Source organism: Pseudorca crassidens, chromosome 9 (genome assembly GCF_039906515.1).
Source record: "Pseudorca crassidens isolate mPseCra1 chromosome 9, mPseCra1.hap1, whole genome shotgun sequence".
Lineage (NCBI taxonomy): Eukaryota > Metazoa > Chordata > Mammalia > Artiodactyla > Delphinidae > Pseudorca > Pseudorca crassidens.
The window spans coordinates 44,228,494-44,242,669 of NC_090304.1; the positions used below are offsets into that span (position 1 = coordinate 44,228,494).

A 14,176-nucleotide genomic window follows, 5' to 3' on the forward strand; every position below is an offset into this window, starting at 1 on the left:
TGGGATCAGCGCGAGAAGCCCCGCGGCCGGGTGGAGTGAGGAGCGCTGAACCGAGCGACCTCCGGAAGACTGGAGGTTCCTGCGCAAGAGCAAGAGGTGGAATCCCCCTAGAGGTGGAATCTGCCGACCTAAGGCTGGGACTGGCGGCGCGCCCTCCCCGGGAGCCTCTGGTCCAGGGCAGCCAGCGCGGGCGCGGGCGGAGGCTGTGGAGCGTCCCTGGAGGGCGGGGGCCAAGGGCGGCCAGCAGGTGGGGCCGGGGGGCCGGACTCCGCCCCCCGCGCCCTCCCAGTTGGTCTGCGACCGCCCAGCCCCGGCCCCTCTCCCGAGCCGGAGCGCGATTGGTGGCGGCGCTTGTCGCTCGGAGGGGGCCGGGCCGCTGTGTCCGCGGCTCTCCGTGCCGCCGCTGCCGCCGCCGCTATCCTTCTAGCAGCGCGGGCCGGTCGGACCGCCAAGGCAGTCGGCGCCCGGCGATGGGAAGCGGCGCGGCCGCGGACACAGGCTGAGGCAAAGTTTCCCAGACGTGCGTATCAGGGCGCGCGGCTGCAGACCACCCGCGACTGCTCCGAGAAGGGCTCGGAGATTTTTAATTTGGAAGAAAAAATCCACCTCATTTCCTTTGTCAAGCTCTCTCTCCGGGCGACCAGCGGCGGGAGCTCCAAACTTGGGCACCGCGGCTCCACCGCCAGCGGTCCGGGCTTTGGAGAACGTCGGGACTTAGGTGCTCGGGCGCCCGGCGGCCGGAGGCGTGCTAGGGGGTGTGAGCACAGCACAGGGGAGTCCGGGGTGCGCAAAGAGGAGGGGCCCCCGGGAGCTCTATATGGAGGAGGGAGCCCAGAATGGTGTGCACCAGAAAGACCAAAACTTTGGTGTCCACTTGCGTGATCCTGAGCGGCATGACCAACATCATTTGTCTGCTCTACGTGGGTTGGGTCACCAACTACATCGCCAGCGTGTATGTGCGGGGACAGGAGCCGGCACCCGACAAGAAGCTGGAGGAAGACAAAGGGGACACCTTGAAGATTATTGAACGGCTGGACCATCTGGAGAATGTCATCAAGCAGCATATCCAAGGTACGGACGCCCCGGGAAACTTGGGCCGCCCACGGGGCCAGGGAGTGCCCAGAGCGGTGCGGGGTGCGCTGGGGCTGGTAGGCATCTCTCGAGCGACTGCGGGGCTCTGAGTCCGCAGACGCTTGGGGGGCTTCGTGTACGCTCTTGCCTGAGAGCGGGACCCTCAGTGTCTGCGGCCCTGCGCGCTTCTCCAGGGCACACGTGTGTGCGCGGGGCTCCACGAGCGGGTGTGTGCAGCTCGCTGGCGGCGTGGTGGCGCGCTGCGCACGAGTCCCAGTGTGCGTGTGGCTACCGGCTGGTTGCTCGAGGGATTGAACACAGGTCCAGTTCAAGGTGTGCGTACGTGTGACTGTTGGTGGGTGTACAAGGGAGCGCGCGCGGGCAATCGAGCTCATCTGGCCGCTGTAGGGCCTACGGCGAGATGCCCGAGCGGCCCCAGCCGTTGCCATTTAGGACCCACAGGCTGCGGGACGAGCCGGAGCTAGGAAGACTGCGCAGCTCCAGCCACGCCGTGAGCGGCCTGTAGGCTGTTGGAAGTGCAGGGGACTCTGTGGCTAGGAGGGCTGTCTGAACCTTAGCGGTCCCCACTCCCACCATTACCCGCGGGTCCAAGACCCTCTCCAGGAGCAGGTGTTGGCGCGGGGAAAAAGCATGGGAGCTTGGAGCTCTCTTCACTGCGGTGGTGCCTTCGGCCAGGACCGCGAGAACCCGCCCCGGGCTGCCGTGAAGGCCATTCCCTCCGGTAGCTCCACTTTCAGGCCCAGGGAGCGGCTGGGGCACAGCAGACAGACCCGCGCGGGGTAGGTCTAGAGTCTAAGGCTGAACCAGGTGACTGCGCTCGAGGCCAGGGCTGGGACCAGGGGGAGGATGGGGTACGGAGCGCTCTTCCCAGGCGACCCTGTTCGATGAGCTGTCAGAGGCAGCGGATAGAGAGTTCTGGGCCCTGCCGGCCGTGTGTGCACACACATGCCCGTGTCTCACGTTCACATTTCTCGTTTCTTCGCCTCTGCTCCACCTGTTTTCTATCAGGCATGTCCGCTTTTTAAGGGCAGGGCAGGGCCAGCTGAGCCTAGTTCACCTGTAAACCTGGCAGGCCTGCTAGGCTCTGGTTTCAGCACCCGGCAGACCTTGGCTCCGTCATCTGGTTGAATATTTCTCCCCCAGGAGCACTCTCTTTTGTTGACACATGGGTGTCAGGATCCAACCCTTGCATCTGCTGCCCCTGCCGTCGTGGGGACAGCTGCTCTCTCTACATTTGGTTTGTTTCCCCACGTGTACAGAATAGTTCCTTCCCAGGGGGAGGTTCAGGTGAGTGCAGGAGAGGTATACGTATCCATGGTGCTTCCTGACTGACGACTTCAAGTCAAGTTCATGGCTGACACTTCCCCAGAAAAGGACACCGTTCACAGCTCTCCTTCATACCTGCCTCTGCCTCTCAGCCTGCCACTGGGCTTGCGTGGCAGACCAATTTATCTATCTGATGGTGCCTGTTGCTGTGTTTCTTGTCCTTTTCCATCCCATGGGTCCAGATTGACAATTAGTCAGCAATAGAAGTACAGTGTTTGCTCCAGGGTGATTCAGAATGTTCCCAGGGCGACACAGGCCATACCTTACTTTGACATTTCCAGTTTGCCCACAGATTTTAAGAGATTTTCATTCACAGATTCTCTGTGTGTGTGTGTGTGTGTGTGTGTGTGTGTGTGTGTGTTTATGTTCCTGGAAAATGATTCTCTTGTGCTTTCTGATCTGGTCAGGGAGGAGGTGAGCAAGGTACTACTTTGGGAAGCAGTGAGGAGACATTATTAACCCATGAGCTCATCCCAGAGTGCCCCCCTATCATGTAGAATGTGGACCGTGTCACATGATTTATAAGGCTGTACATGAAAATGAGTGCAATGTGGAAGTTGAAAGGAGGCCTTGTGCTTTTGCTCCCAAGAAATCTTATAGCTGTGCCTTGTTCGGAACTTTCAAATATATACCTGAAAAAATTGAGAGAGATGGGAAAATAAGAGGAAGCAGGATTCGTAAAACATGTGTGGCTCCAGTTCTCTTGTGTATGTGCAATGACTGTGTTATGAGTCCCGTAGATATTCAGAAATGACCAGATTCTCAGGCGGAAAGGCAGAAGCCACAACCCCTAGCGGCTTGGGGAAGGGTCAATGATTTGGGAAAGACTAGCCGTGAAGCAGGGGGAGGGCAGAGGGTGCTTGGCTGGTTGTGCCATGATGGCGTAGCCATGACTAGGGACAGCTCCCCTGGTGGTGCTGGAGCCATCCCTGAGCTAGTATTTGGGGAATTTAAATTTAGGGATTTACCTCCTTAAGTAAGGGGCCTACTGTGTTTGGGACTGGCCAAGTGCAGCTCTCTGAAGGCAGAGGGTGGGAAAGGAATAGATCAAAGGCTCGTCCTTGATGATACGGGCTGATTGTGTGTATTCCACTGTCAAGTTTCCTCTAGTTAGTAGAGCATTTGGAGCCATCCGGTTTACTCTGCTGAGCTGAGGGGGAATAGGGATGATAATAGTAGCTAAAAATTATATAGCAGCTGCATTATTTTAAGTGCTTTACGTATAATGAATTATTTAATCCTTCTCACCCTACGAGGTAGGTATATTAGCTCCGTTTTACAGACGGAGAGGTTATATGATTTGCCTAAAGTGCAGGGATTTAAACCCAGCTAATGCTGCTTCAGGATCTGTGTTCTTAACCACATACTATACTGTCTCTTAAGAGGGCCAGAGGGTCCCAGGGACGGCAGTGCTCTCCTGGAGTCACTTGATGGTGGGAGTGGGTGTCAGACTTAGAGGCTTCAGAGGGTGGCTGAGGGATGATGGAGTCATAGCCTTTCCACTTGGAGACTCTTCCATAGTTAAACTCAGGAATCTCTGGGTTTTGTTTTGTTTCATGCCAAAAGGCAGAGGTTACATTCACTTAAAAAGTGTTCGTGGAACACCCAGGACAGTTCCTGGCACATTCCTCAGAGAGTACGTGTTGGATGGACGAGTGGATGAATGAATGGGTACACAGTGAGGGTCCCCAGTGCACACCGGTTAGTCAATAATAAAAGAATTTCCATTCTCAAATGACTGTTTTGCTTTGGAGCCTCGCACAGGCTCCTCTTTGCTTTGGAAGGAAAGTTGTCTCAGAAGCTGCAAATGTCACAGAATGTTCTGCTGGATGCTCCATAGGACTTGCAATTAGAAGAGGCTCTGGAGCGTCACCCTAGAGCTACATTCCGGTCATGACTGAAAAGTTTATTTTCCTCTTGGGGGTTGCAGTGGTAGTTCATTTTAATTTGTTTTCTGATTGAATGATTCAATTAGATGGTGTTTGGGTATCTCTTGGGAATGGAAATTGCAGTTTTGATCATTTTTTTTTTTAACCAGATAGATGGTAAATGAGAGGATGGATAACTCCAGATTTAAAAGAGCATCCTGATAGATTGGAAACACAAAATAAGTGTTAGTACACGTGTGGTCTTAGGAGGAGAAAGGTGGGATTGCTGCAGGTGGTGCAGTGGGTTAAGTAGAAAGTGCCGAAGGAGGCTGAAGTGTTGCAGAGCTTAAGAAATGGAAATGTGGATTCACTTCTTATTGTGGAAGTCCAGTAGAAACCAAAACAACGTCTTTTTTTTTTTAAATTTTATTTATTTATTTATTTATTTTTGGCTGTGTTGGGTCTTCGTTTCTGTGAGTGGGCTTTCTCTAGTTGCGGCGAGCGGGGGCCACTCTTCATCGCGGTGCGCGGGCCTCTCACCGTCGCGGCCTCTCTTGTTGCGGAGCACAAGCTCCAGACGCGCAGGCTCAGTTGTTGTGGCTCACGGGCCTAGTTGCTCCGCCGCGTGTGGGATCTTCCCAGACCAGGGCTCGAACCCGTGTCCCCGGCATTGGCAGGCAGATTCTCAACCACTGCGCCACCAGGGAAGCCCCTCTTTTTTTTTGATGAGTATCTCTTTGAATCTGTAAAAGAATGTGCCAATATTGAAGAAAATATTTTAACATGTATAAAATTGCCTCTAATTCATTCTAACCTAAAACAACTGTTTTGTATTTTGAGCATTGCCTTCTAGTGTTGTCCATCTGCCTCCGTATTTAAAAACGAAGGTGTAGTCGTGGTTGACATGTAATTTAATATTCTGCTTTCCTCAGTTTGCTTTTTGTTAGAAGCAGTTTTTCCATATTTGCTACATAGTTTATCAATTTAATCCTTATTTATTGGAGACCTGGTATGTGCCAGGCAACACACTGGGGAGGTGAAATTGGATACAGTGGTGAATCAAGGCACTCCGGGCCCCTGTTGTAGTGAACTCGTTTTTAAAGGACGATAGAATCCCTCTTATTCAACACAGTTGGGATTTAAGTTAGTTTATTGAGAAACTGGTTAAAGAGGAGAATAAAATAAAATATTACATACATACATTAAATATTTTGTTTTAATATTATTCAAAATATGCATTTATTTGTCAGCCTTTTGATGTAAGGCCAAGGCTTTTGTCTTTGGGCTGGGTCTGCCCATTGCCTTTCTGATCATCTTCCTTGAATGAACCACTCCCATAAGGTGCTGTTTACAAAGTCTGACTTCTAGTTCTGTTTTCTTTAACATTCACTGAGAGCTTGAAGATGCTTATGAAGCAGTGTAGTAGACTAAATTTTTATGACTTTTGTCTGGTCTTTTGCAGTGATTTTGTTCACGAGTAATTTGACTGCTAGTTATGCGACTGACTTTATAAGTCTTTCCAAGGCTTTAAATTAATTTTCTTAGTAACAACTCTCATCTTTTTAGCAATGATATTCCATTGGTTTATATAATATGTAATTAAATTATGCTGTTACAATGATAAGTACCAAGAGTCTAAACACATTTGGAAACAAACCCAGTGGACTCTTGGTAGTATTACTCAGTTGTTAGCAGGAGATGTGAATGGGGTGGGAGAGAGAAGCTGACACAGAGGGACACAGGCATCCTGGTTTTGTTTTGTTTTTCATGGAGAGAATGAAAGCATGCTTCATCTGGAGAGGTGATTAAGTGGAGGATATTTAAAGAGAAATTTTACTGTATTTTTAGTGACTGCATAACATTGCACCATCAATATACCATTATCGATTTAACCACTTGCCTGTTACTTAACATTTGCTTTTCTATTATAATTAACGCAGAAATAAACATCTTCACTTCACCGTGTTCTTCTTCTGAACGATTTTAATGATGTATTTCCAGAAGTGGGATTACTGCTGATTCAAAGAATATGAACATTTTTGTGAAAGATTGTTTTTCAAGAGGAAAGTCTTTCTATACAGCCAATAGCAATGTATTATTGTACCTGTTTCACGGAGGCTGGCCAGCATTGGGTGCTGTCCTTCAACTTTTTCTGGGCAGATGTAACCACTGTCAAATGTTCTATTCTTTTGCTTTGTACTTCTTTGATTACTGTAGAACTTAGTATCTTCCCCCCAGCCCTATATTTGTTTTAACCTCGTATTGGTGTCCTTTGCCAGTTTTTCCTCTTGGGATATCAGTGTTTGTGATTTGTGTGTTTTATATATATGTTTTATTTCCAGATATCATTAATTAATTAATGAAATATATATTATGCCTGTGTTCTATTTTATATACATAATTTTTGCTTTACACATATACCTTAGGGTAGTGATTTTCAAACTCTGTCCCAGGAGCCCCAAGCTTCTGGAAGGTTTGTCCTGGGACTTAAGAAATAAAAGGGTTGGGCTTTCCTGGTAGCACAGTGGTTAAGAATCAACCTGCCGATGCAGGGGACACAGGTTCGAGCCCTGGTCTGGGAAGATCCCACATGCCGCGGAGCAACTAAGTCTGTGCACCACAACTACTGAGCCTGCGCTCTAGAGCCCGCGAGCCACAACTACTGAGCTCACGTGCCACAAGTACTGAAGCCTGTGCACCTGGAGCCTGTGCTCCGCAACAAGAGAAGCCACCACAGTGAGAAGCCCGTGCGCCGCAACAAAGAGTAGCCCCTGCTAGCCGCAACTAGAGAAAGCTCACGCGCAGCAACGAAGACCCAACGCAGCCAAAAATAAATAAATAAATAAAATAAATAAATTAAAAAATAAAAAAAGAAATAAAAGGGTCAAGTGAGGTCTCTTGGACCCCGCCGGTACCCATTCTCTCCCCTCCATGCAACCAATGTTGTTCCTGTTTCATCTGTCTTATATTTGGAATTCTGTAAAATATTTCATTTTTAAAAGGGCTATGCTTTCTTTTTAAAGAAAGGGTTGCAAATCATTTTTTTGGGAGAAAGGAAACATCAGAGTGTTAGATTTTTGTGAGGGATGATGGTAGCATAAAGAATTCAAGAGAGTAAACAAATCTAAAAGGAAATTGAATTCCTGGGTGGTGTTCTTGTAACATCTATTTACCCTTCTGAATACCATGATTAATAGTGTATTACATTATATGACTAATTTCTAAATCCATTATCTTACTTCATTTAGTCAAGATCATTCCAACAATGGGAGAAATGGATTATTAACTGCTTTTGTTTCCTAAAATTTTATTAGGCATGTTATGTGCATATTAATGTACATCAGGCCAGTGACAGTAGGTTGCCTCACCAAGAGTACAAACGCATATATGGTTCCTAAAAATCAGAAAATATCCAAGGCCTGGATGTTGGGAGATTTTTTTTTTTTCTGTCCCCTATGGCTTTTGGATGTCACTAAGAATTGGCTGGTGTCCTTCTCATCTGATTCCTGACTTGGCAGGGTTGTAAAGAAGAGGATATCATGTTTGCTAAATGCTTGGAGATTATTTGAGGAAAGGGTGTCATTTAAAGAGTAAACCTATTTGTCCTTCAGAATGAACTGTGGCATGTAAAATTATATTAGTAACAGAGATTGATATTTTGAGAGAGTTCAATAGCAAAATTTAGAGATTGAGCCCAATTATCTTTATTAATAGCCCAGGACCACATCTACATGGAATAGAAAAGCCTTGCCAAAGAATACAACTTTCTCGCTTGGCCAAAGAATTTTCATTTTTATCCAGAAGTGTGTAGGCTGTAAAATAAATGAATTCCACATCCTTTCCCACTCACTTGACATAAATTGTTATTTGCCCTTGATAAGTAGGTTGATATAGAATCTCAAGGAGAATTCAGAATGAAATGCCGGAGAGCCACAGTCTGGTTTTCTGGTTTGTGAGGGCCTTGAAGTTCAGTTTCAGTTACTTGGGTTTGGCTGGTCTGTGTTTTTGCAAAGATGCTCATGGGATCCAGAGACACATACAGGGTTACTGGAACATCTTCATTACCATCCTATAGGATTTCTGACTTAACTTGGAAAGCTGAATGGGCTACTGTTTTGATTTGGGGCTTGGGGGTCTCTTTATGTTTCGTTGCTTGGGTTCAATTCTGGAGACTAGGACAGATAGGCTGCCCTGTGAGAAGCATGTAGGAGGGCAGTCCAGATGGAGGTGATATTGCACAGAAAGTCCTTTGGGGAAACACCAAGCTGAATATGAGTGATGAATGTAGTCAGGAGGCACCAAGGTGGAATTTTGGGAGAGAGAGGATTATGCATGAAGTTGGAGGGGCAGAAGTCTATAAATGTGGGACGGGCACTGTGGTAGAAAGCAAGGGGCAGAGTGGGTTAGGTCTGCTGGTTGATGGTCTAGATTCTATGAATGGTGGGTTGCACTTTTTATGCTGGCCTTGAAAGTCTCCCTAGGGCTGGAGCGTCTTGAATTCTGCAGAGATTTGATTATTCCATTGTGCCTACAGTTGTCATCTTACCAAATCTCACATTGCCTTCGGGGTCAGAGTTAGTGCCATTCCACAATGCAATGCTTGAGCACAGGCATTTTCAATATTTCCCCCCTCCTCACACACATGCCTTCACATGCAGGGCACACGCCCCAGGGCTGGGCCAGGATGATGCGTGTCCTAACATGTTGTGTTCATTCGCACGCCATCCCTTTTTCTCCCACTTAAAAAAGCATATTAATATGCAAGAGAATCTGATAACCTTGAAATTCCTTCAATTTATAGTTAACCTTAATCATTCATACGCTTTGGTGCTTAAATTATTGTTAATAACAAATTACCGCACAAATGTTCCAACATCCAATATGTTGTGACAGCAACTGGGAACAGCTGCTGTTCTGGAATCTTCTGTGTGGGTCTATGTACTCTTTATGGACCCAGCTGAATGCAGCCAACTGGAGCTTTAAGCAAGAGGATTCCTGATTATATGAACACTAATGCTTTGGTAGTTTTTTCTGGCTACACAATTATAGATTAAAATATGTTGCTAGGACAGACCCTCCCAGTCAGTGGGTATGCATTTCTGAGATGTAGTTCTCTTTCACTGCCCAACATTCAGTTTCAGTTTTGTGAAGGTTTGCTTTGGGGAGATGAAGCTGCCCTTAACGATGCCAGTGGAAAGCCTTAAGTGTCCAGCCCCAGTGAGATAGTGACAGACTTCCTCTATGATGGCATTGCTAAAATGGTACTGGAGCTGGCAGACATACCTTGTTGGGCTATGTTTGTTCTCACTGTCCTTTATAAGACAAAAATGGTGTTTGGAGAGATCCAGAGAAGTGGCATCAGCACCCATCTCCTCAGGACAGATGAGAACAATGGAAAATGATGCCCGAAGAGGAGGCTTAGGCTAACTCTTTGGCATGAATGGGTTCATTCCACCAGTGTCCAGAGTTTAAGATTCTGAGTGGAGCACCTTAAGTGGAGCACATCTTAAGCTCTGGTACCTTGTTTAGCTTCACTGGTCTGACTTGCACACCCAATCTGTGGCCCCTGGGGACTTAGAGTGAAAGGCAGCTGAGATCCTGGAGGAGAGGGAAGGCAATTCAGGGACCTGGGCAGGACAGGGTTTGAAACTTGCGCTTATAAGTGTCATGCTAGTGGCATATGAGGACTTAGGAGAACAGTACAAAATTGCTTGGGCCAATGATTATAGGAGTTAGAAAGCTAAGGAGAGATTTAAAGCTACAGAAATGCCAAATGAGAATCTTAGCCAAACCCTTGATTTATTTTAAGAGCAACAGGTATGTAATTGAATTGAAGCTGGATTGTATCAGAAGGAACGGAGGAAGAGAACTATTCTTGTATGTCAGGGACTGGGCTAGGTGCGGTCCATGCATGATTGCTTTTTATCTTCACCGCATGGTGAGGGAGAGTTTTAGAGGTGAGAACACTGAGAGGTAGCGACTTAGTTTGCCCCAGGTCACAAAGCTGATAGGTGATTGAGCTAAGAAGGGAAACTATCTTCAGCATCTCTGCTCTCCCCAGAAGTGAAAAGAAGATGACAGTCTCACAGAGAAGGGGCTGGGAGATCATTTTATCAACGATTTGTGTTCAAGCGGGAGACTGATGGAACAGGGATCCAGGCAGGCGGCTAGGTCTGTCCTTGTGTAAGTGAGGAACCTTGGGGTTGGGGTGCCAGAGGGAGAAGGCCTTGTTTGGAAGGGGCAGTGAGGTACCAGCAAGGAGGCTCTGGAAAGCTCTTTCTCTTGGATGATTGTGCCCCCCCCGCCCCCCCCCCCCCCCCAGGAACTTGGCCTCGTAGGAAAAGCAGACTGTGTGAGCTGCAGGCCAGAGCTCATTCAGATTCCACACGTGACTTTCGGGCACTCACAATATGCCAGGCCCAGTGCTGAGTGCTTTCCCGTGCACTGGCACAGTCATGTGGCTCCTGGGGTGACCAACTTGTCCTGTTTGCTCAGGACTTTCACTCTTTTAAAACTGAAATTCTTGGGTCCAAGGAGGCCCCTCAACCCTGGGCAAACCTGGATGGTTGGTCATCCTCATCTCACATTGGTAAATTCTGTTTAAGGGTAACTCCTGGCATCGTGGCAAAAACAGCCCTTCTGATTGCACCACATCTGTGTCTTCTGTTCTCTGCTCTTGAACGGTGACTTTGTCCAAGAGTCATAAAGAGGACGGTGAGGGTCCCAGCAGCCCCTGCCCTGTTTTCCCTGCCCACACAGGCTGCCTCCTTGTTATTCGTTCTGCCTTAGTCCTCCCTGTTTTTTTCAGCTGTCTGAGCCTCTCAGGATTTGGAAAGGAAAAAAACAATTGCTGTAAAGGAAAGCTCTAATAAAGTGGTTTGGGCACAAAGCATCAGCAGCTGTTTATTTGCCCAAAACAGTAGGAGTCCGCATTAATAACCTTGTGAGTTATATGCTGGGAAGTTAAAAGTAAGCAAAAATCTTACTTGAGACCCACAGATGTGACTGTATTCCTTTATTGAACTAATCTCTCTTCCTGTTTATGCTGGTGACATTTTCTGTTATCCATGTGGAAGATCCTTTTTGATCTTCTGTTTCAGATTTATTTAGCTCCGGATGGGTAGGGTCCCAGAGCAGAGGGGTTTTCTGGTTTCTCTTTACTGAAGTTATGATGCTTGTGTTTATGTGGTTCCTGCCTCAGAGGATCTCGACGAGTATGACAGACTTTGTCTAATTAGTCATCATCATATTTCTCTGATGCAAGAGAAGGAGCCACGGAGGAATGGGAGGGTTGTGGGTGAGGCTTTAGACCTGCCTCTAAGTTCACGGGGCTTGCAGAAGAGTCTTTTAACATTTTAGTTTCTTCCATTTCTAAATCTCAGTTTAATAATAAACTGATCCTCTGATTTGCTTTGTTTTCTAAAAGAGTATATGGAGGAAAGTATAACATGCAGGAATTATGACGTAGACTCTCCAAGTCTATAATTGGGCCAGGCTTTAAAAAAAAAACGTATTAGAAGCTGAGGATTTATATTAGAAGGGGAATCCAGTGGAAAATGATGAAAGAGAATTTTATCAATGATTCAAAACTTAGAAAAAAGAACGAGGGAGGAAGGGTTGTAGAAATAGGGCTGAACTTATCTGGAGGAGAGACTGGAAGGGAAAGAGAATTAGTATTTGTTGAGCACCTATTATGTGCTAAATACTTTACATGTGATACTTCATTTTAACTTTGTAAGCAACCCTGGGGGATGATGTCATTACCCCCATTTTACAGATGAGGAAATCAAGTCTCAGTGACTGTAATTAACATGATACAGTTAGTAAGTTACCTTTCTCAAGCCCCTTAGTGAGGGGCTAGGGACCCTCTTGTTTTTCCTGCTCCAGTGATGCTAATTAAGAGAAAACAGGATCATCCCTTTCTTTTAGCAGAAAGGTTGTAGATGAGACTGGAAGAAGGATTCATGAGAGTAGCAGGGCCCTGAGGTGGGTTACCAAGCGACTGTTTTGTCAGTGTCCTTCCCTGGAGATGCAGGAGGTCGCTCGTGCCAGGAGCTGATAGGGCGGAGCGCTGTGGAAGGCTGAGAGAGGCTCCAGGCCTGGCTTTTCGCAGCCAGCAGTATCAGTTTCCAGAAGACTTAGTGTGAACAAGACCACCTCCTCCGCTCATTCAGAACAAAGCTTCACTGGGGGGGTCTTCCAGGCTCAGGGCATGCGGTTGAGTTGGGGGCCATAGCGGGGAGAGGTGCACACAGAGGAAACAGCAGACATGTCCAGGTGTGCCAGGAATTCCCATTTAATTGAGAAAGTGGAATATCTGGGCTCAAGTGTATATACTGTTGGGCCGCTAGTCCTGTGGGCAGATGTTGGAGATGGGTCCCAAGTCTGGCATTGTTTACTGGGGCCTGGGGTGGAGGCTTGGGATGGTTTGGAGAAACTGCAGACCTGCCTTCAAGTTCCTGTTCCCCTCTCTTGTGGCTTGGAGTTTGACAGTGACCTGGGAGGTACTCCTACCTTCTGTTGGTCACATGCTCAGATTCTTCCCTTCCTTCATCCAATTAGCATTTATTGAGTACCTGGTAAGTGCTGGGGGTATGTCAGTGGAACAAAGACAAAAACATGAAAGATTTGCAATTAAATGAGGTAGTCAGGTGCTCTCTGATAAGGAAAGACTTGAAGAAAATTAGGTGTGAGCGCTGTCTAGGGGAAGAGTTGCACGTGGAGGAAAGGACCCGTGCAGAGGCCCTGAGGCAGGAATGTACCTGGTGTATGTGTATTGGGAACAGTGTGGCCAGGGCAGAGTGACTGTGGGAGAAAGGGATGGGGGGTGAGGCCAGAGAGGGGCCAGGTGGGGAGCAGGTTGTACAGGCCTTGGGGGCCACTGTGGGAGAAATGCTCTGGGAGAAAAGGGGAGCCCCTGGAAGGGATGAGCAGAGGAGCCCAGCTTTTAAAGGCACCAATCCAGGCTGTTCTCTGTCTGCTTCCAAGCACCTCTTGTGGGCTTGACACTGTGCCAGCTGTGTCAGGAAATGACAAAATATGTAGGACAGAGTCCTTTGCTTTGAAAAGCTCATCATCAGGCTAGGAAGACAACACAAGAAACAGTTGAGGATCTTTCGCAAACTAACTAATGTTATGAGGGTTAATGTTGAATTCTGGAAGAGTGCGCCGGTAGAACAGACTTCACCGAGGAACTGGGACTTATGACACATCTTTGAAGAATGAGGAGGATTTAGAGGAGTGGAGTAGGGAAGATTAGGTGAGAGCATGTTCAGGCAGTAAGTAAAACCAACAGTTGCCTGGAAGTGGGAGACCTGAGTCTTGTTGAGCATGGTGAAGTACGAAAAAAAACGTGGAGTGGTTGGAATCAGTGCTGCCGTTTACAGGTTGGGTGACCTTGGGCAAGTCTCTTCACTTCCCTGTGCTCAGTTTCCCTAACCACAGAAATGAGGACGACTGCCCCTTAAACCCTGTAGGATTGTTGTGCTGATTAAATGAGGTGAAATTAAATTAAATGAGGTGCTGATTAAATGAGGTACAGGACAGCACCTCACCCTGCCTATCACATGGTGGGCATGGGGGCGGGGAACACGTTCTTTTCTTCAGTCTTCCTGCTTTCCCTCTTTCCTTCTTTCCCACCACATTTCCCTCTTGGAGCTGGCATAGAAAATACGGTCAGGAATATATTTTCTGGTTGTAACACCTAGACTGTCAGCCTTGAACCCTGTTTCAGTTCATTTAGACAGGGTGTGTGTGTAAGGACTTCTCCAGTTAAGACGAGCCTGAGATGGTCAGAAGTGAGGTTAGAGGGAAGCCCAGCCTCACGCTGGTGACAGCTTCTCAGCTGAGACATCTGGAGTGTCTCAGTTTGATTTGACTATTGCTCTGAA

The 14,176-nt window shown here is 47.5% G+C and overlaps 1 protein-coding gene across 4 annotated transcripts in view; it reads left to right on the plus strand.

The window, feature by feature from the left end:
* Positions 1-395: 395 nt before the first annotated feature.
* GALNT18 (polypeptide N-acetylgalactosaminyltransferase 18) overlaps positions 396-14,176 on the plus strand; it is a 362,747-nt gene continuing 348,966 nt past the window's right edge. For 3 of the 4 annotated variants that reach the window (XM_067749894.1, XM_067749892.1, XM_067749891.1), the window contains exon 1: positions 620-1,071. In XM_067749894.1, the coding sequence (XP_067605995.1) occupies positions 837-1,071 (235 nt within the window). In that variant the 5' untranslated portion in view covers positions 620-836. Of the gene's footprint in view, positions 1,072-14,176 lie in introns of all 4 variants that reach the window. The other variant, XM_067749893.1, reaches the window with a different exon arrangement.